At 42.4% G+C, this 22,924-nt stretch overlaps 1 protein-coding gene across 1 annotated transcript in view; it reads left to right on the top strand.

Annotated features, from left to right (window-relative positions):
• Positions 1-8,189, top strand: part of KIZ (kizuna centrosomal protein) — a 167,404-nt gene extending 159,215 nt beyond the window's left edge. Inside the window, exon 14 of the mRNA XM_083624310.1 lies at positions 8,174-8,189. Within this exon, the coding sequence (XP_083480436.1) occupies positions 8,174-8,183 (10 nt within the window). The 3' untranslated portion in view covers positions 8,184-8,189. The remainder of the gene's footprint in view (positions 1-8,173) is intronic.
• Positions 8,190-22,924: the final 14,735 nt, after the last annotated feature.

Below are 22,924 nucleotides of genomic sequence, written 5' to 3'. Positions count from 1 at the left end.
CCCTTCTCTTTGCTCCTGATTTCTTTTTAGTTATTTACAGGATTTTGAGACTGCTTTTCACTAAAGACCCCAGAGTGGGTTTCCAAACAATAAAAATAATAGAGATTATGCAAACAAGTGAAATTTAAAATCAAAGCCAACTAATACAGACAATTCAGATAAGGGCACCTGGAACTCTAGGGCAGGGCCATGATCCATGCAGCACAGCATTATTGGGGTTGGATTGGCAGGCTCTGGAACAGGAGGAGGAGGAGGAGGAGGAAGAAGAAATGGGGGGTGGCGGAGCTGATTGGGTTGGATTAGAGAGGATTGCTCCTTTCTGCCCTGACGCCAACCACTTTGGAAGACGTTCCTGAAGAGCTGTACTGCTTGCCAAATTGTGTTCTTGTGCTAATTCACAAAACCTTGAGGTCCACAATAGACAAAAGATTCCTGCATTGCAGGGGGTTGTACTAGATGACCCTCATAGTCCCTTCCAACTCTACCATTCTATGATTCTATGACTGTCTGATCCCTTATGCTCTACCTTGATCACTGAGATCATCTGATGGCATACTTGTGGGAATGTTCAGGGTGGCAGGAGAGGATATACTGTTTATTAATATCCTTCCTAACTAACACTAGCAAGTTCCTTTACTTAGCAGAGTGCATTTACACAGCAGAAAACTAGTTGCAAACTCGTGTGAGTTTCTTAAGATAATACGCAATTCAATCTGGCCTGTCCAGATTTAGATGTGCTCTAATATTTTCCTGGTAAGACCCCTTGAATCGCTCCTAAAAGAATAAAGACACCACAGTCTTATTCATAAGCAATAAAAAGAAAGTTTACTCATGATCAGGCAGGGCACAGTGTTATCCCTGAAGGCAGGCTTAAGGCTTAAAGTTACAAACTTATACTAATAGGTTTATCCCATAAGGGAGATGACCTGGGGGACTGCTTCATTCCACGAAGTCCGCAGGACAAAAAGAAGATGGAAAAGAGAGAGAGTGACAGCATGCCTTGTCCTTTTACCAGGTCTGGAAAGGTCACACCCACCCACTAGTTAATGCAAGTAAGGATGCCCCAGGCCAAGAGGAACAGGAAGTTCTGACTGGCTGATCCAAACATCCCCTTGCATGTCCACTCTAGGAAAACAAGGAATATTGTATTTGACTGCTCTCAGTGGATTACATCCCACAATACTTCTGGTGGTTCCCCATGCCTCTGAGATTTAGGATATGAGACTTCAGTGTAGCAGGCCCTGCCTTGCGGAGTTTCCTGCCAGAAGAAGAAGAAGAAGAAGGGGGGGGGGAGGAGGAGTTTGGACTTGATATCCCATGTTTCACTCCCCTTCAGGAGTCTCAAAGCGGCTAACAATCTCCTTTCCCCTCCTCCCCTACAACAAACACTCTGTGAGGTGAGTGGGGCTGAGAGACTTCAGAGAAGTGTGACTGGCCCAAGGTCACCCAGCAGCTGCATGTGGAGGAGCGGAGACGCGAACCTGGTTCCCCAGATTACGAGTCCACTGTTCTTTTTTTTTTTTTTTTTTAATATTTTTATTTTTCCATATAAACACAATACAACAAACATAAACATACAAAAACAAAAACAAAACAAAAGACATGTATCATTTCATATCCTAATTTCATATCCTATCTTCCCCGACTTCCTCATGCCTCCCCTTTCTGTATTCCAAATTCTTATCGATTGTTCAGCAAATCTTCCCTTATTTTAATTTAAATTTAGACTATTCTTCCTTATTTTCCTTGTCTTAACCATTGCTAATAGTAACCATTTACTTTCCAGTCCAACATCATTCTAACTTTCATTAACTTTGTGATATTTCTTTAAATAGTCCTTGAATTTTTTCCATTCTTCTTGCGCTGCTTCTCTTCCCTGGTTTCGGATTCTGCTCGTCATTTCTGCCAAGCCCATATAGTCTATCACCTTCATCTGCCATTCTTCCAGTGTGGGTAGTTCTTGCGTCTTCCAGTACTTCGCAATGAGTATTCTAGCTGCTGTTGTAGCATACATAAAGAAAGTTATATCCGTCTTTAACACCCCTTGGCCGACAATACCCAAGAGAAAGGCCTCTGGTTTCTTGGGGAAAGTATATTTAAATACCTTTTTAAGTTCATTATAGATCATTTCCCAGAATGCCTTAATCTTCGGGCAGGTCCACCAAAGATGAAAAAATGTACCTTCAGTTTCTTTACATTTCCAACATTTGTTGTCAGGCACATGGTAAATCTTTGCAAGCTTGACTGGGGTTATGTACCACCTATATATGCGAGTCCACTGTTCTTAACCACTACACCACACTGGCTCCAGTAGAGGCTCTGTGGGAATTATCCTTGCCTACTTGTAGGTGTTTCCCGAAAACTGATTATTTAGACAGACCTTTGAATGATTAATTTCTTTTCCATAATCAGTTTTTAAATTATGCTTTTATTTATGTTACTGTAATTTTGTAATCACTGTAATTTTATGAAAAGTACTGCCTACAAATATTTAAATAAAATCTGGTCCTGTTGCATGGAATCAGTTTCAGTTGCTGTTGACCTGAGAATGTGCCCTGCCTGTCCGGGCTCTTGCCTAACCCAAGCAGACAAAGGCTCTTAACCAGGAAGTAAGAAAAAAGATTGTTATTTAAGCACATAATGATACAGACTCAGCAGCAGATACAGGGCTGAGGAGTCACAGTTCAGGCACTGAGGAGCAGGGCAAGAAGGTCAGGACTGGGGGGAAGCCAATGGGTTTTCCTGCCTGCCAAGCTTTAAAGACAAGGTGTGGCATGTTCACTCACGAGACTCACTCAGCTTGGCATGTCTGCTCACCAACCTCCCGCACCGCCAATGAAAACCAATACATGAATAGATTATGAACCTATTCACGTGATGCTGACACAAAACTCCACATGTACACAATGCAAAAGAAGGAAAGAGCACTACCCCCTTCTCTCCCCTGCCTCTTTCTCTCCTCCCAAAATTCACAATGCCTATGGCAGCAATGTCTCACACCAAATGTAACTGATCTCTAAAAAAGACTCTATGAACTGAAAACAGAGACACTATATGTAGCTTTGTTATTCATGAAAATCTTTCAATAAAACCTTTGCGTTTTTTCCAAAAACTTGGATTTTCAGGACTGTGCTCCATTGAAGCTGTTAGGTTCGCTCCCATCTGCAAAGCTGGGGCCAAAGGTGAGTCCTTCTCAGTGGCTGCTGCCAGACTTTGGCACTCTCTCCCTAGAGAAGTTAGACTGGCTCCATCCTTTTTGTCTTTCTCCTGGCAGGTGAAGACCATCTTGCTCCAACAGGCTTTTGGGAACAGACAGCTTTTAATAAAAGGGCTGGCGCTGCACAGTATTTATTATAATTATTGCTATGATTTTAATAGATTTTACATATGCATATAATTTTACTTTAAAAAATATTTAATTGCTTTTTAATGATGCGCCTTTTCTATGTTTTTAGCAGTTCTCATTTTTATATATAAGCTGGCTTGAGTACCTTCAGGAAAAAAGGTGATTTTGAACATGTTAACAACAACAACAACAACAACAACAACAACAACAACAACAACAACAACAATAATTATTCTGGGCAACAAGCCTACACCCTCCTGTTTGATCACTGCTGCCTCCTGTTCCACCACTTCCCTCGGCTGCATTGAGGAGTAGCAAGTTGCCATTAGCTTATTCCAGCTTCTGGGTCATATTCAAGGGCAGCCCTACACAAAGCGTATTACAGTAATCAAGTCTTGAGGCAGCTTCCCCTCCTGGGCTTGTTCCCTGCCTCCACTCATTCCACAAGTCTCTGTGGCTGAGAAGAATGACAATGGGACAATGTCAGAAGTCCTGCACAAATCCACTTGCACAGATTCCACTCATTTCAGTATGGCTTGCACCAGAGAACTTCACACTGGATTGTGCCCAAAGTCTTTGCCACGTTTAAGGCACCTGCTCTTCTTTGGCCTAACGCACAGAAAACTACCCTACCTAGAATATGATAACAAGCTGAAAGAAAAATGCTACGCTCTTTGGGCAACGCTATTGAGCTTAACAAATATCGCTCTAACAAGCCCAAGGCAGCAGAATTATTGTTGTTGATGAATGGAGCATCGTATAACTCAACACATACAACACAAAGCCTGGCAGCAACGATGAAGGTCGTTTTCTTGAAACATGCCTTTATTCGGCCTAGTGCAGTAATTACACATTAGAAAACAAAACACAGGATGGCTGCTATTTCAACAGCCATAGCTGTGAACACAGCAAAAGTGTCCAGACTCCACAGGTTGGCCTTAATAAAAGCCTCCATGAAAAAGTCAATGCTTTTATATAAAAAAATAAAAGTTAAATAACTTGGCTTCCATGGTACTTGTTTCACATGTTCAAGGCTTCACTCTTTCAGAAGGAGTTTGATACCTATTGTCACAAAGTAATTGGATTCTTTCTTCTCTGCTCTACAGATGCACCAGAGCACAACAAATAAAATTCACTGGGTCCTTAGCTGTAAGTCTAAAAATGGCACTGATGTGGTCATCACCATGGATGTATTTTCTACAGAATTATCTCCGCATTGAAATAAATAATGGCCTTTAACCCCAAACAGCAACACAAAACACCACAACAACCCACAAAGGAACCCAGCCAACTAAGGACTAATGGGAGAGGAATTTCTTTCTTATTGTCATCACTCGGTGGAAGCCAGCACAGGTCAGAGCTGATCAAGGCCAATATAAACCTACAAACAAAGACGCAGCTTGGGGAGGGGCAGAATGTGAGACAGGCTTACCTTTTCACTTCCACAGCTTTAGATCTGCAACAGGCACACAAGTAGGAATATATGGCTATTGATTTCAAGAGGACAGCACGCTTATACCCTAAAAATAGGATTACTGTACATGACTATTTCTGGAGAAAGGTGCTAGCACCCCCCACCCCCCTGTTGAGGCTGAGAGTGGCCTGAGCAAGTGCTTTGTCACATAGCACACATTCACTGCTCCAGTTTGTGATGATAACAATGACCAATCTCTATGGCTTTAAATGAGGATTAGATAGCACACTGAACCATCAATAGCTACTAAACGCAAAAGCCAAAATGGAACCTCCAGGTTCAGAGATGTTGTACCTTTGAACAGAAGATGATGGCAATACAGTGGTACCTCGGGTTAAGTACTTAATTTGTTCTGGAGGTCCATTCTTAACCTGAAACTGTTCTTAACCTGAAGCACCACTTTAGCTAATGGGGCCTCCTGCTGCCGCTGTGCCACCAGAGCACGATTTCTGTTCTTATCCTGATGCAAAGTTCTTAACCCGAGGTACTATTTCTGGCTTAGCAGAGTCTGTAACCTGAAGCGTATGTAACCTGAGGTACCACTGTAAACAACATTTGCTCCCATATCCTGATTGTGGATTTCTGGACATATCTGGCTGGCCACAATGGGATGCAGGATGGTGAAAGATAAATATTTGCTCTCGTCCAGCAGGACTACCTTTATGTTCTGAATCACTGTTGCTAATCACATGCATACCAATCCTACTATTTTCTTCAGAAACAGTGTTCTATGGTGTTTTTGAAAGAGTGCTGTCACCTTGCAGTCCCGAATACTGTGCTTATATCTTTAAATCCCTTGACAGAGCAAGAGACAAGGGGCAGATCCACACCATACAATCAAAGCACATGACTTCCCCAAAGAATCCTGGGAACTGTAGTTTGTGAAGGGTGCTGGGAATTGTAGCTCTGTGAGAGGTAAGCTACTATTCCCAGGATTTTTTGGGGGACATCATGTGTTTTGAATAAATATAAATAAATAAAAATTACATGTGTGTTGGGTGTGGATCTGTTCTTTGTGGTTACTTCCAGCTGTTCTCCAAAGGTGCGGCAGGTGTGGGAGGAGATGTTGATGACAGAATTACAGTGGAATGAGTGGAAGGTTGCTCCACACAACATTTTGTGGCAGACCCCACTTATGCTTTAACTAACTCTAAATAGTTTCTAAGCATTACTTCTAAATATCCAGTTCAGTCCTGTCCTTCCGTGTCCTCTGCCATTCTTCTCTCTTTCACAGGACATTCTTTCTGTTCTGAGATGAACTCCACTTTTCTTGCCTTCAGTTTACCAATATAAACCCTTTGCAGATTATGCTCTGTTGCTATAATGATGCTTTATACATTTCTCACAGCCTGTCTTATCCTTTCACAGCTTTGAACTTTTGTTTGGATTTAAAATATTCCCCCCTCTTAACCTTTAACTGATTCTGCATACTTTTCCTTCTCTTTCTCATCTTCTCCTAGATTCACCATCTAATCCTCTATGGTTCACTCAAAAATTATTTCACTTTCTTTCGTGTTCTTGCAGTTACTTTCTCAAATAATTTAAATTCTCTCATAAATCTCATTTTTCTTATTACCAGAGATGCTTCCTCCTCCTCTCTGTTCTGTTTCTTTCTTTCCTTTTATGGCATATCATAAAATAATTTTTCAGACTGAGAAAGTGCTGCACCAATCTGTTAAATATTTCACTCTTATGTTTCCATCTCTTATTCAGCATAGGATTTGGGTGTGGTTTTTTTAAACAAAAAATGTCCTGTGGCATCATGTTCTGTGCCATGGCAGTCTCCACCAGAGAGAAGATGGGGCCAGGAAGAGCCAACAACCTGGAGCTGCCATGGGGCTCAACAGTTTAGGGTTCAAGACTGCAGGGATAGTGCTGACCTTCGCCAGTCCCTGTGCAGAGCCTCTGCTGAATGAAGCAGCAGGAGACTGGACAGAAGAAAGTGGTTGAAAGATGAGATGCTTTGTCACTCTGCTGTTTTTGGGAAAGTTCAGTGGGAGATCTGGGAGACTCTTCTAAACCCTTTCTTACTGCTCACGAGGAACCCTTCCCACGGGTTCTTCTGCTCCCTGCTCTAGATGGTGCTGTGAGGTGGAAGCTGCTCTTGGCTGCTTGTTCAGGCTGCTCCTGCTATAAAGCTGCTCTGATATGCTGAACTGGGGAACTCCTGACTTCCTGCTCTTTTGTTCTCACTCTCTCCCTCCTCCATCTTCCAAGAAGAGGAAGGATGTTAATAATAATAATAATAATAATAATAATAATAATAATAATAATAATAATTTATTTATACCACATCCATCTGGCTGGGTTTCCCCAGCCACTCTGGGCAGCTCCCAACAGAATATTAAAAATAGAATCAAACATTAAAAACTTCCCTAAAGAGGGATGCCTTCAGATGTCTTCTAAAAGTCTGGTAGTTGTTTTTGACATCTGCTGGGAGGGTGTTCCACAGGGCAGGTGCCACCACCGAGAAGGCCCTCTGCCTGGTTCCCTGTAACTTGGCTTCTCGCAGCGAGGGAACTGCAGAAGGCCCTTGGCACTGGATCTCAGTGTCCGGCTCTTCCTTGATGAAGTGGTTTAATTCTGACAGCACTTTTCAAAGTTGTTCAGCAAGTTAACATTCCTTTTCAGATGTCCTCAATGCATTTATCAGCTTTTTCAATTTCCCTGTATCAGGAGCTGCCTGAAGTACACTTGGTGGGCCTCAGGCTCACATGACTCAAGCGGAAAACCACACAACCAAAGTTCTGGAGAGCTGGACACTGCTCTGCAGGAAAAGGAAGACATGACTTCAAGGCCTCAAATAGAAAATGGCAATTCACATCTAATTCTGCAAGCAGATTGAAAGTGCTGTGTGGAAGAAGAGTGAAATATCAATGATAAGGATTTGACACTCATTGGTTATCAATTATTGTTGACCTGAGTGTCTGGGCTGAAAGATGGAGGTGGAGACGCTCCTTCAGGTATATTGGGCCGAGGCCGTTTAGGGCTTTAAAGGTCAGCACCACCATTTTGAATTGTGCTCGGAAACGTACTGGGAGCCAATGTAGGTCTTTCTTTAGCAGCACTTGTGCAGAAATCCCTCCTCCTCCTCCTCTCACCTGCTCTGCCAAAGACAGTGGCTCTTTTGGATTTGGAGGCAATTAACACTCTTATGGACAAAGATTATGGGCTTTATTGGTTGCACAGCAAGTATAAAGCTACCAGGCTAGATCATATTAATGCACAACAAGAATAAAGCATAAGGCTACTATCAAGATAGTAATTCTTATGCCCCTCCAGTTGCTAATAATTCCTTCCTAGGAATGACAACAGCTGGATCATAGAATTGCAGAGTTGCAAGGGACCATGAGGATCATCTAGTCCACCCCCTGCAATGCTGGAATCTTTTGCAACACAGGAATCTTTTGCCCTCTGTGGGGCTCAAACCCATGACCTTGAGATTAAGAGCCTCTTGCTCTACTGACTGAGCTATCCCTCAGGGTCTGGACCCACAGATAGCTGGAACTTTTGTCACATAGTACCAATCTGGATCTCTCCTCTGGGTCTCCTGCTCAGTGCTTCCAGCTCTCACATTAATAGCCTGCATCCTGCTGAGTAAGCTAACTGGTGCATTGCTCATGCCCACCTGAGTCCTAAGAGCATGGGTATGCAAACTAAGGCCCAGGGGCCAAATCCGGCCCAATCGCCTTCTCAATCCAGCCCACGGACGGTCTGGGAATCAGCGTGTTTTTACATGAGTAGAATGTGTCCTTTTATTTAAAATGCATCTCTGGGTTATTTGTGGGGCATAGGAATTCGTTCATTCCGCCCCCCCCAATATAGTCCGGCCCACCACATGGTCTGAGGGATGGTGGACTGGCCCCTTGCTGAAAAACTTTGCTGACCCCTGCCTAAGAGCCTCCCATCAGGATCAAAGGGATGAGTCAGGAGACTGCAGCTGCCTCATGATCTCACCTCTCAAGGCCACACATCTCTAAGGGGTAACACCTGTCATGCACAGGGCATACACTTTCCATTCTACTGATTCTGCATTTCTACAATATTTCTGGCTGGACAGAAACAGCTTCAACTCTTTCAGAACTCATGTGTACAAGCTTTCAAAATTATTCCTGCAAAGCATTCTAGTTCCATGTCTTCTTATATGGCCATAAAAAGGGGAATTGATAAGCATCCTTCTTAATGCCTCGTGATACAAAGTTCTTCTGGACTTGCCCCCAGACACCTGCTTGGCTCTTTTTGCTGCCCTGCCCTCATTTTGGCAGCTGTGGTCTGCATTTTGCTTAAACTGTGGGGTGGCTTGGCTGCTACGGGTGAGGCTAGGATACCATGGAAAGTAAAAAGGGACGCGGCTGGCGCTGTGGTCTAAACCACTGAGCCTCTTGGGCTTGCTGATCAGAAGGTTGGTGGTTCGAATTCCTGCAACAGAGTGAGCTCCCATCGCTCTATCCCACCTCCTGCCAACCTAGCAGTTCGAAACGGCGTTTCCATGCACTCTGGTTTCCATCACAGTGTTCTGCCGCACCAGAAGCGGTTAAATCATGCTGGCCACATGGCCTGGAAAGCTGTCTGCTCCCTCAGCCTGAAAGCAAGATGAGTGTTGCAATCCCATAGTCGCCTTTCACTGGAGTTAACCATCCAGGGTCCTTTATCTTCCCTTGACTTGCCACGGGAAGTCCAGTCCTTGGTGAAGAGGCATGGAGGATTATTTTGGTAGTTGGCAGCAGTGGGGCATAGCCAGCTAGGGGCCAACTATAATCATAATCATGTTAATTTTATTATTTATACCCCTCCCATCTGAATCATAGAAAAGTAAAGTTGGAAGGGATCCCAAGGGTCATCTAGTCCAACCCCCTGCAGTGCAGGATTAATATTTATTTCATTCTCATATAGACAAGATGACAAACCTGTTTCACTAATCCTTAGCTGCTTTCTTTCACTATTATCTAGCTGGGGAGCAACAGACTGGCTCGTTAATGCAGCTAACGAAAAAGGTTAGTTTAAGAATTCTGCCAAGTTTCTGATATTTTGACAAATAGCATAGCTAATTTCAAGGAAAAAATGTTCTGTGGACAAAAAAGATCAGCTTTTTTGTATGAACTGTGTTTGTGAATTCAAAACCTGATCTCTGCGTTTTCATAAACAAGGGGAAGGAGGAGGTGTGACAATTGCAGTATTCAGCAATGTACAGCTGCATACAGATGTTTGAAAGACAACACCCTTGTCCTAAAAATGTACCCAGGACAGTTGCACAACATCTGCTTGCACAACTGCCATGTTTGTTCTCTGCATTGTTTCAACTCATATAACAATTGTGTGGTGCTCATTCTAGTGTTAAACTTCTAATTAATTATGACATTTCTACGGTTCATATTTTGCTTTAAATTTGGGAACCTGAAAGAAAGTTAATTAGCTCTCTCTATGCAAAGGATAGAAAAACAGAATCTTGAGAAATCGCCATCTTGCCATTTCAAAAAGGTCTTGCCTGTCAGATGTCTTGAGCTCCTTTGAACTGGCATTTTCTCTGAGGCTGTTCCGATAGCTTTTTAATTGAATTTTGGTTTGTTAGTTTTAACACATTTTTAGTCTTATTGCATTGGGTCTCCTATACATTGCTTATGGACAACTGTGATAAAGCAGTATACAAATTGTTGAAATTGTTGAAATAAAAACAAACAAACAAACTTGAACACAAAAGAAAATACCTCATTAGGCCATCTTCATATATTGTCTTTTGCATTGATGGATGAATTCACCCTCTGAAATGATTTAATTCATAAACCTCTGTAGCATGATGTTTCTCATATGAAGCCCATAGCTTGGATTATGTTCACAAGATAAATGTACAGTACTCTGTTTATTGTTGGAACTGTACAAACAAATGTCCTACAGTTGGAGAGCAATTATATTTAAGCATTCAGTTTCACAGTACATCAAAAAACAGTGCTTGAGACCTAATTATTTCAGGGTTTCTTTTCTTTTTTTGCCCAAAATACAGAGGCAGGAATCCTCATAAATACCTTTCCACTGAAAGTTTACACATAAAAGCATGCTAATGAATACCGTGATAACGCATTTTGTTCTTTTTGCGTCTGTGATAATCTGGAGAGCATAATCAGAGATATGAGCTGCAACTGAGAGTGTGACTCCATGGCTATTCTTTCAGCCACAAAGATTTATGAACTGAATGAAGCCACTCATATACACTTATCATTACATTTGTGGTAGAATAGGGTTTTCCATACATTATGTTCCCAGGATACATTATGTTCCCAGGATTCTCACTTTAGTTCCTCGTATGTTCAGATGCCATGGACTGGAAAGAAACGTGACGACAGCCTTCCTCAGGAGGGCTGCCACCTGCCACTCAGCTGTAGCCCCCCCAAGTACTTCTAATTTATACTGGCTGCTTTAGGAATCGTTTAAAGTGGGAAAGCATTTCATAAATAAAAAACATAAAAAATACATTCATACAGTGGTTGTTGTTGTTGTTTAGTCGTTTAGTCGTGTCCGACTCTTCGTGACTCCATGGACCAGAGCACGCCAGGCACTCCTGTCTTCAATACAGTGGTACCTCGGGTTAAGTACTTAATTCGTTCCGGAGGTCCGTACTTAACCTGAAACTGTTCTTAACCTGAAGCACCACTTTAGCTAATGGGGCCTCCCGCTGCTGCTGCCTCACCGCCGGAGCACGATTTCTGTTCTCATCCTGAAGCAAAGTTCTTAACCTGAGGTACTATTTCTGGGTTAGCGGAGTCTGTAACCTGAAGCGTCTGTAACCTGAAGCGTCTGTAACCCGAGGTACCACTGTAGGATCATTTCAGAAACACACCCACCAAAACGACACATATCTGTTGTAATTTTGCAACTGGGACTTTTATAAAACACCGGAAGTGCTTCCCGCCCACTTCTGAGGCAATAGCAGAATGCAACTGAGCACCAATCAGGCAATTCGCTGCCTGACAATCTTGCTCTGGGTCTTCATAATGGATGAAATAAGAACATAAGAAGAGCCCTTCTCGATCAGGCAAGGGTCCCATCTAGTCCAGCCTCCTGTTCTCATAGCGGCCAACCAGATGTCTGTGGGAAGCCTGCCAGCAGGCCCGGAGGGCCACAGCGGCACTCTCCCTTCCTGAGTTTTCCAGCAAGAGATATTCAGAAGGATATTACCTCTGAGCATGGAGGCAAAGCACATGGAGGCAAAGCCTTGTCTTCCATGAATCTGTCTTACCCTCTTTTTCAAAGTCCAGCTTAGTGGTCACCAATGCCTGTGGGGAGCGTGAATTCCATGGTTTTAAATATGTGCTGCATGAAAAAGTACTTTATTTTGTCTGTCCTGAATCTTCCAATCATAGGAACCAACTCCTAGAGGCCAAGGGGTCTTTGCCCCCTCAATAAAATATTTGAGGGGCCAGGCACCCCCAAAGTTAATGGGCATTGCTATTCAAATGATGTGTGTGTGCCGTGTCGTGTGATCAATTGTCAGGGCAGAGCTTACCCCCCCCCCCATATTTTATTCAAGTTGGTACCCCTGCTTCCAGTATTCAGCTTCATTGGGCTCTAGTGTTAGAATCATAGAAATAATAAAATTGTAGAGTTAGAAGGGACTCTGACGGTCACCTCTGAGGGTCACCCCAACAATGCTGGAATCTCAGCTAAAGCACTCATGACAGATGGCCACCCAAACTCTGCTTTAGAACCTCCAAGGAAGGAGAGTCCACCACCACTCTTGGGAGTCTGTTCCACTGTCAAACAGCTCTTACTGTCTGAAAGTTCTTCCTGATGTTTAGTTGGAATCTCCTTTCTTGTAACTTGACGCCATTGGTTTAAGTCCTACCCTCCAGAGCAGGAAGAAACAAGCTTACTCCATCCTCCATGTGATAGCAGTTTAGATAATTGAAGATGGTAATCATATATCCTCTCAGTCTCCTCTTTCCCAGGCTAAACACCCCAACTCCCTCAACCATTCATCATAAGGCTTGGTTTGCAGACCCTTTCTCCACCTACTTTCTTCATGCTCTGCATAATTTTATTATTTTCTGCCATATTCCCATACTCACCCTTTCTCTGAAGCCATAAATGCTGTACCTTTCCCACCCAGTGGAGCTGCCTTTGATCAGTTTGGTTCCCTTTTCTGAAGCCTTTCATGTCATTTTTGAGGTGATGTGACCAGAATTCCACTCAGTATTCCAAATGAAGTTACACTATAGATTTGTATAATGGCATTAAGATATCAGCAGTTTTGTTTTAAATTCCTTTCTTAATGATCCCTAACATGGAATTTACCTTTTTCACAGCTGCTACACACTGGGTTGACATTTTCATCAAACTATCCACTACAACACCGTCATTCCTAGTCAGCCACTTCCAGTTTGACCCCATGAGTCTGACCCATATGTTAACTTAATTTTTTCCCCTTGCCTGTACATGCATCACTTTGTACTTGTTTACACTGAATTGCATTTTTCATTTTACTGCTCATTCACTCAGTTTGGAGAGGTCCCTTTGGAGCTCACTGCAATCTCTTTTTGTTTTAACAATTCAGAATCATTTGTGAATATAGCCAATAATTTGCTCACTCTAAACTTTAGGTTAAAATTTGTGGGAATGTTGTGGGTAGCAGGAGAGGATATATTGACTGAATGTTATCCTTCCTAACTCATGCTAGTGAGTTTATTCATACGGCAGAGTACATCCCCCTCTTTACACAGCAGAAAGCTAGTTGCAGATTCGTTAGAATCTCTTAAGTTCTGTTATTCCTGGTAAGACCCCTTTGATTCCCTCCTAAAAGAATAAAGACACAACAGTCTTGTTCATAAGAAACAATAAGAAGTTTACTCACATTCAGTTCACAGTTGGATCCCTGAAGGCAGGCTTTAGCTTAGAAGAGGGTTTGAGTTCATCCCACATGCTGCTGGCTGAGAGCCAGCAGTGCAGTCCAAGAGAAGAAAAGGCATCAAAAGAGAGGAAGGTGGCTGCGTGACTGGACCTTTTGTGGGGTCTGGAAGGGTCACCTGGTCACATGCAAAGGAAGGATGCCAGGTATAAAAGGAAGTTCAACTGACTGGACCAACATTCCCCTGCATGTACACTCTAGGTAAACAGGAAATGTTGTATTTGACTGCTTATGTTACATCCTACAAAATTAAAATTAAAGGTTTGATAGGCCAAGTGTCTGCTGAAAAGAAAATGTCATTGTACAATGCTGGAAGGACATAATCAGCAAAGAAACAGCTTCCCTTGACAGGAAGTCATAAGTCTGAGCTTAGACTTAGAGAGAAAGTCCTCAGAGAAAGTCCTCTCTAATGTATCAAGCATATGCAACTCAGATGTTGCTGAAATGCCTTAGTAAATCTCCATAGAACAGGAGTGTGGCGCTACATCCAGCCAATCCTTACCTCTCCAAACGGCTAAGTTTGACAGCTTGGTGGCACCATCCAAACATCAGTCACCTGATGTCACAATGACCCCAGGTGACCCATCATCCTTTGCCCACACAGTTTGAAAAGAAACCACAAAGGAACGGTGCTTTCCAAACCTCTGAAAATCAGCTGTATGGTGTTGCTTGCAAACCTTTTTTTCGGCAAAGTTGCATCTTCATCTGCCGCAAACCTGACATTATGCATGGCATCAGAAGTGGGGCAGTGTCAGAAGCAAGGCAGCAGTAAATCACACCATGCAAGTTGGAGTTAATTTTTATTAGCAAGAACACAATCTGCACAGACTTGACGAAGTGTCAGGCCTAATGAGCACAGCAGCTCACCCCCAGTATGTCTTGTCCCATGGATCAGTTGTCAAGACTGAAAGTATCTGCCTCCCTACAGCCATCTAAGTCCCCTCTGCTCCAGGGTTTCCCCCAAGCACTCAGAAACTGTACCTGCCTGAAGCCAACCTCTCCTTTGCTCTTTTCATGCCTCTTTTGGTTCTGTGAGACCAGGGGAGAGGGGAACTTGTCACTGCAGAAGTGGGAGTCACCCATGACTCTTCACCAGCCTGAGTCATCTCTGCCTCTTGGCCTCCCTCCTCCCCTGCTTCAGCTTCTGCGTCTGTTTCTGGTCTTCTCTCTGCCACATACTCCCCCCGCTCACTAAGCCCTGTTACCTCTTCAGCTTCCAACACCTCCTCTTGCCAGTCTGCTCGCTCTGACCACTCAGCATTGTCCCACCACTAGTCTCCTGGCTCTGAACCTTCTTTCCTTGGGGATTCTCCCGCTGGTTCCTCCCAGCAGTCCTCTGCATCCAACAAGTCCATGACAGGCAGGTGGGCATGGCTTGCCTGAGATGACCTTGCTGGCCAAATGGACAGGTCTGATGGGTTTAATTAGGCCTGTGGATAGTGGTTTCCATTTGCTGCACAGAAGAGCTTAATAGGTTGCAGGCTCCTGTGGTAGAAGATGGTCTTTAAATATTTATGTTTTAAAATTGGCAATTTACAATCTCTTGTTAAAACCATTCTTTCAGTCCTCCCCCTCCAGTCCTGGTCATAAGCATGGCTCTGTGTTGCTCCAAATCCCCACTCAAGCAGTAAGTTCACTGGGTGACTTTGGGCCAGTCACCATCTCTTAGCCTAACCCACCTCACAGAGTTGCCATGAGGATGAAATGGGGAGGAGGAGAGCCAGCACACCACCTTGAGCTCCTTGGAAGGAAAAAGGTGGCAAATAAATAAATAAATAAATAAATAACTTCTACTGAGGAAATGACTGAGGAGGCTGGTATGTTTAATCTGAAGAAGAGGAGGCTTGTGGGATATTTAAATTCAGTGGGGTTTTTTCTTAAATTTTCCTACTCATATTGAAATACTGCCCCTCAATGAGGCCAAACTTAGATTCACAAAATGTTCAGGGAAATGTGTCCCCCTGCGTCCCCCCAGAAAAAAGCAGTGTTTAAATTGCAGTCAAACCAACAATTCATGTTTTGCCAGAGAGGCACAGGAAGGGCTGAGGCTCACAGAGCTTTCCTGCTAGAGAGAAGTCTGTGACGTCACTTCCCTCTAGTGCCCTGACAGGAAGAGGGCGTGTCTATATCTGCTCCTCCCTGCCTGGGCTTCCTCTATTTTTGGTCTTCTTCACCACGCCTACAACGTAAGAACATCCAGTTTAAAGCTAGACTTAGTATATTTTAATAACTTAATTACCATTATAAGCCTGCCTGCATCGGGGCTCCGCTAGGGGCACCTTGGAAGATGGCCGACAATACCATCTCTCCAGCTCACACGAGGTAATTAAGGGGCTGAGATGGGAGTAAATCAGCCTCCCATTTTTCTTCCTGGGGAAGGGAAGATGCACCCTCGTCCGCGGTTGCCCATAAATCACCCCCGAGTTCGAAAGAAGGAGGGGGTGAGGGCAGTGGACGGAAAGCCCTCGAGCGAGCTTGGATCTCCCGGATGCTGTCTCCGAGAGCGACCCAAGTTGCATTTCTTAAGATAAAAAATTGGATATAAGAGTTATTGCACATGCTTCGAGCGAAGAAAAGGGTACGTTAGCTGCTTATTAAGCCTGCCACTGAGAAGTTAAGAGTAATGGATTGGACTGGAAAGAAGATAACATCTAAGACGGTATGTTGAAACGGAACAGAAAGGGGGGATAAAACTTCTTTTCTTAGTACGATATTACCTAACAACCCGCCCCCCAGAAGAACCGTCAATACAACCTATAGCAAGTGAGATTGGAAAATAAACTGTGTGGGGGAAAAAATATCAACTAAAGCCTTTGTTTTTTGAAATATCTGGAAAGAAAATAAAAGGCTCTCCTGTGACAAAGTTTTTAATCGGGATCCGCCATTATGAGACAGACTATGTTGCAGAGATTAACAGTCATAGGGGGAGGTGAGCCATTACTTTGTTATGTTTGTATTCTAAGTTCGACTTGGCAAATCTTCTCTGGAAAGGCTAATTTATGGTGCAACTTGTCTGGGAAAATTAATGAGCAAATGCCTAGATTTTATTTCATCGGAACTGAGAAAGATGACGTCTGCCACCCGAGGAGGACTTTTGGATGGATTCGGCATAAATAACAGCGTGTGAGGATTTACTACAAACAAAAGACTTACCAGCTTTTTTAAAAAAGGGAGAGCCTTACAAAGTTCACCCAGAAGCATAATATTGCTTGCTTTAACTCGCCTGTGGAAACAACTCAGAGGCTATTAAGAAGAAAAAGGACAACAACAAGAAGATTGAAAGATGGGACTGGTGAACACTAAAAGCAGCAGATATATGAGATGATTGGACCCTACTGAACTCGAAGCATGGGAACCCCCAACAAAAAATTATAATTTGGCAAAATATTTGGACTTTATGATATGTATTGGTATAATTTGGAATAATTAATGTTATATGATTGGATTGTTAAATGGAAAACTTAATAAAAATTATTATAAAAAAAATAAAAATAAGCCTGCCTGCATCAAGCTATTGTACCCGTTATTCTTCAAGACATATTCTGAGTGAGTAAATGTTATTTTTTACCTTTTACAAGACTATTTATATGTGATTATTATTTTAAGGTGGAGAAAAGGAGGAAATACCAGGGAAATACATGCCTGAAATGCCTTAAAGCGTCCTGGATTACTAATACTAAAAGGTTAAAACTAGGCTATCTAAGCTTCCCTTTAAGCTGCGAAGGGAGAGCACTTTGCTATTTTAAGGGGGCAAAGTTGTTGAGCTCCTTTTGGGGGGCAAAATCGCAAAAAGGCAATTTTTAGGGAAAATCGGCAAAAATGGGACTGCCGATATGGGCTGCCATATGTTCATATTTTCCCTGACATTTTTTTGCCAATTTCCACCCAGATACTGCTAGAGACAGCAGTATTCCAGATAAGTCCGGGAAATTCCAGATGTATGGCAACCCTAAATATACCCCCTCTTAGCAGCTACTCACATCCCAACAAGACTGAGAGGTGATATGATAGCAATCTTCAAGTAACTGAAGGGCTGTCACAAGCTTGTTTTCTGCTGCTCTAGAGAATACCGCTTACAGACGTAGACTTTGTTTGGATAAATATGACAACATTTGGAATGAGTTTATACAGAATGTACTAGGCTATTAACATCTATATATGTATTAGGATAATAACATATCAATTTATATAAGAATGTATGGGAGTATATCACATTGCATTTTTGTATATATATTTTTTCTTTCTTATAAACATCTTTGCCCCCCCCACTCCCCCCTTCCCCTCTTTGTGGCACTTTATTTCTTTATTACTGAAATCATTTAAATCATTTAAATAATTTAAAGAGCTGATTGACAGCGGAATGGACTACATTGGAAGGTGGTGGTTGATTATCCTTCATTGGAGATTTTTAAATAGAGGTTGGGTGTCAGGATGGGATTATTTAGCTGTGATGCCCTCATTGCAGAGGGTTGGACTAGATAACCCTGGGGATCCCTTCCAGCTGTAGAATTCCATTATTCAATGATAATCTAGTTAAAAAGCACAGGTCCCAATACCAATTCTTCCAGGACTCTACTTTCTATCTTCTATTCAGAGACCTGTTCACTCTCTGCTTCCTGTTACATAACCCGTTCATGATCCACAGGGTGACATCCCTTTATTCCTTGACCACTAAACTTCCTCAGGAGTTTTTGGTGAGGTACTTTGTTAAAAGCTTTTGGAATGTCCACGTACACTATGCCAACAAACTCACTTCTATCTATGTGCTTGTTAACACACTCAACTCTGTTAGATTCATGAGACAGGACTTGTCCTTGCAGAAGCCATGCTGGCTCTGCTTCAGCAAGGCTTATTCTTCAATATCAGGGGTAGGCAACCTAAGGCCCGGGGGCCGGATGCGGCCCAATCGCCTTCTAAATCCAGCCTGCGGATGGTCTGGGAATCAGCGTGTTTTTACATGAGTAGAATGTGTCTGTTTATTTAAAATGCATCTCTGGGTTATTTGTGGGGCATAGGAATCTGTTCATTCCCCTCCCCCCCCAAAAAATATAGTCTGGCCCACCACATGGTCTGAGGGATGGTGGACTGGCCCGCGGCTGAAAAAGTTTGCTGACCCCTGTTCAATATGCTTGGTTATTTTATCTTTAACCATACTTTCCACCAGTTTTCCTGGGACAGACATTAAGCTAAACAGGATCCCTTTTTAAAAATTGTTGTTTCATTGGCCACTTTCTAATCCTCAGGTGTAGAACCTGATCTTAGGGGTGTTACATATTTTTGTTAGAAGATCAGGAATTTCACATTTGATTTCTTTGAGAACTCTTAGGTGGGTGCCATCCAAACCTGGTGATTTGTTAGTTTTTATTTTGTCTATTAGGCTTAGAACTTTGTCTCTAAACACTATTTTTCTCAGTTCCTCAGACTCTCCACCTGCAATAATGACACTCCTGTTATATGGAGAACCCTAGTTGAGATACATATTCACCATGCTTCTCATAGTTGAGACTCATGGAATCAGGATCTACCCAGCAGCCTTTATCTGACCTACTCTGACTGCCTGGAAAAAAAAAATGAAAACTAACAAATTCTAAATGAAATAAATTAACATATCCAGTTCAATTAACATATCCATTCATGACTGTGGCATTCATTCCTTTGCTAGAAATGAAAAATGTGAATGAACCACATTTGTTCCAGTTATTAATTTGTTTTAAAATGAATATGTCCTCCTAAAACCCACTACTTAAGGTGACTGCTTCACCTCACGATAAGGTTGCCCTTGCATAGCATCTAGACAGGACGAGACACCTGGCTTCTCCCAGCAGTTCTCCTTTTTAAGCATGTGTGACCAGGGAACATGGATTAGAGTTACTGTGATTTAATAGTGAAGAAGTTGTTGCCTTGATTTCTGAATAAAGTTCAAGTATAAAACTGATTTCTTTATTCCTACCACATTCCTGAAGCATTTACTGTTATATGAGTGTTTATTGTGTCGGCAACATGATGGCGATGATGGGGATATATTAAGGAAAAACCCTCTTACATTTTTTTCTTTCTTTCAGTAAAATGTCAACTCTATTACTGGTGTGTCAACCCCATTACTGCAACATCATGTATATAATCATAAACCTTTTCAGTGCAACAAACAAAACATTCACTTCAGGTCATTATAAGAAACAAGCAATAGGCAGAGGGGGAGATGCGCTAGGTGCCTGTCCCTATTAGCAAATTTCTTATGTCTTCTGTTCTGCTACAGTGGCAGTGGCTGATTTTGATGATGAAGAAAGAGTATGCAACAGCTGGAGTAAATTTTCTGATTCTTAGTATTTCCTTTAATTTAGATAACATATTTTTCATCTTATGATACATCAGCCCATTGACATTTATATTTCTAATATAATACTCAAATGGTAAAACACAGAGATTAACTTTGGATCAACACATTCAGTTCTTAAACCCTGAAAAAGTAATTATCTTTTCAGCACAATGAAATGAAAATATTATCATACTAACAGTCAGCAAATGTATCATCAGAAAAATCAGGTTTAGTCACAGTCTCCAACTTACCTACTTTTAAAAGATATTTACAATATGACTCTTTCCAGAAATACAGAACTTTCCCTGCCTTCAGCTTGTGGGTTTTGACTTAATTATAATTAGCACAGAAACAAATGTTTCCAACTACAGTTCTACCTCCTACCTCAGGTTACAAACACTTCGGGTTACAGACTCCACTAACCCGGAAGTAGTACCTTGGGTTAAGAACTTTGCTTCAGGATGAGAACAGAAATCATGTGGTGGCAGCGGGGCGGCAGCAGGAGGCCCCATTAGCTAAAGTGGTACCTCAGGTTTTGAACGGTTTCAGGTTAAGAATGGACCTCCAGAATGAATTAAGTTCGTAACCAGAGGTACCACTGTATTTTAAAAATCACCATAATGCTGTACTTCATCATTTGAATTCTGAATGCATAATTTTGAATTTGCAAAGTAGAATTTTGAAAGTGATTTCCCCTTCAAATATGGAATTTCAGTGCTTTAGAATTATTAACATCTTTTTCTTGTTTTAATATTGAGATATAAAAAATGAAACCACACGAGGTGTCACAAATACTATCGATACTAAGTACTATTGCATGCTGAGTAGCACACGCTGTCAAATATTAAATGCTGCTGCATGACAACTATCAAATTCCCTCAAGTATCACCTTTTAAATATTAAGACCAAGATTCTAAGAGAAAGATAAAATAATGAAATGAAATGCTGCTGGATGTAAAATAAAGATATCAAATATTCATCTAGTCTTTCAATATCCAGGGAATATCTGTCAATATTTAGTATTTGAATTCCAACATTTGCAGAGAAGAATTCATGGGAGAAAAATAAATCCAGGTCTAACTGCTTCCTCTGCACTGGGTGCAAAGTGTGCGCTTATCCTCACAAACATGTGCTTGGAACCTCATGAAGCTCAACCGGGAGGATTTGGGGCAGCACAGTAACCAAGCACTGATTCTGTGGACAGCAAAGGGGCTGGTGAAGCATCCTCTTCCTTACCCTGCCTCTTCTCCAAATTGCCTCTCAGCTGAAGGAGGGGGTGTGTGTTTTGGGTGGTGGGGAGATATCCTAGGAAGTTGTGAAGTCTAGTTAAAATTACATGTGCTTAGGAACTAAGCTGTATGGACTTTGAATCCAACCTTTTGGTCTACCTTGTGTGATTACTTTTCACTATCGCTGTCCCATCTACGAAACAGATCCATAGTTTTGACTGCAAAAATCTCCCACAGAAGAGACTCAAAGCCCATATTTCACTTTGAAAATCTTGATGAATTTCTGCAGGAATTCAAACACTGGTTTATTCGTGCAGGAAATAAAGGTCCTGCAATAAAGTAGTAATTTGCCAGGTCAAAGGCGATATGCCACTTCAAAATATTAAGGCCAGCAGTAACCAGAGGCCTTTTAAAAATGGAATATGAAATGATTACATTCTGTGGTTAACATGACACAACTATTTTGGTGCTGATTTTCTGTAACTGCAGAACTGCGGGGCAGAGAAGTTGTTAAGCATTTTGAGAGATCCTTGTTGTTTGTCTTGTATTCATGTACATGGTCACAGGCATCAATTTCTTCTGTTTAGATTTCTCCAAGCTGTTGAGTCTGACTCTGTATTTCCCATTCAGGTTTATACCAGACTATAAAAAGCAAGCTCTGTGTTGATTTTAGGTTGCTGCACAAGTGCTTTAGACCTTACTGGGGCAACAGTGTAGAGTTCAAGTAGAGTTCATTTGCCCTTTCTTAAAGTCACTTTGAATAAAGAGAGCTGGTGCAGCCTTGCAATGTGCTACAAGCCAGGAAGTCTTCCATTTACATCTCATGAACTCACTAGGACCACAGGCACAGACCCCCCCCCAGTAGGCAAAAGACAGCAATAACATACGCGCGGGGGGGGGGGGGCATATAGGGCTGGTTGCCAGGGGTGCAAAATGTCAACCCCCAGTGCTGGTTCAATACAGCTGAGTGCTTCCGTCACTGTCCTCCATGCGAACCACGAAGTGACCTCTCCAGACAATGGAACAACTCTCCTTATCTCTGTGCCTGCAATCTTCTGGGTGATGCAGGCGCCATTTGGCAGTTGAATGCACATGTGTACTCCATCCATTTCCCTCCCTCCCCACCCTTCGCAGGGCCCTGGGCGTTGGCAAACCCAGACTACTACCAACCTGCTCTCCTTTTAAGCCTAACTCTGTCCAATAATAGGGCCAGCCTTCCACAGGCAAGCCGCCAGTGCTATTTTTCTATAGAAAGAGGTGCCAGAACTCACCATGAACGCCTCCCTCATTTTCTTAGAATGGCAATGGTGCTCACATGAGAGGTGCCGGAACTGAGCCCCAGCTGAAAAAATTCCTGCAAGCACTATTTTTCAGACTCAGATGCTCCCAGTCTGCAATATGGGGCTAATACTTACTATCTAGACAGCAAACCTAGACAGCATCTTAAAAAGCAGAGACATCACCTTGCCAACAAAGGTCCATATAGTTAAAGCCATGGTGATGTATGGAAGTGAGAGCTGGACCATAAAGGCTGATCGGCGAGGAATTGATGCTTTGATTGAGGGCACAAGGAGAAGGGGAAGACAGAGGACGAGATGGTTGGACAGTGTTCTTGAAGCTACCAGCATGAGTTTGACCAAACTGTGGGAGACAGTGGAAGACA

The sequence above is a fragment of the Podarcis filfolensis genome (genome assembly GCF_964270895.1).
Source record: "Podarcis filfolensis genome assembly, chromosome: 7".
NCBI lineage: Eukaryota > Metazoa > Chordata > Lepidosauria > Squamata > Lacertidae > Podarcis > Podarcis filfolensis.
Note: the sequence above shows the minus strand (reverse complement) of the source record. Positions and strands in the feature narration are given on the sequence as shown.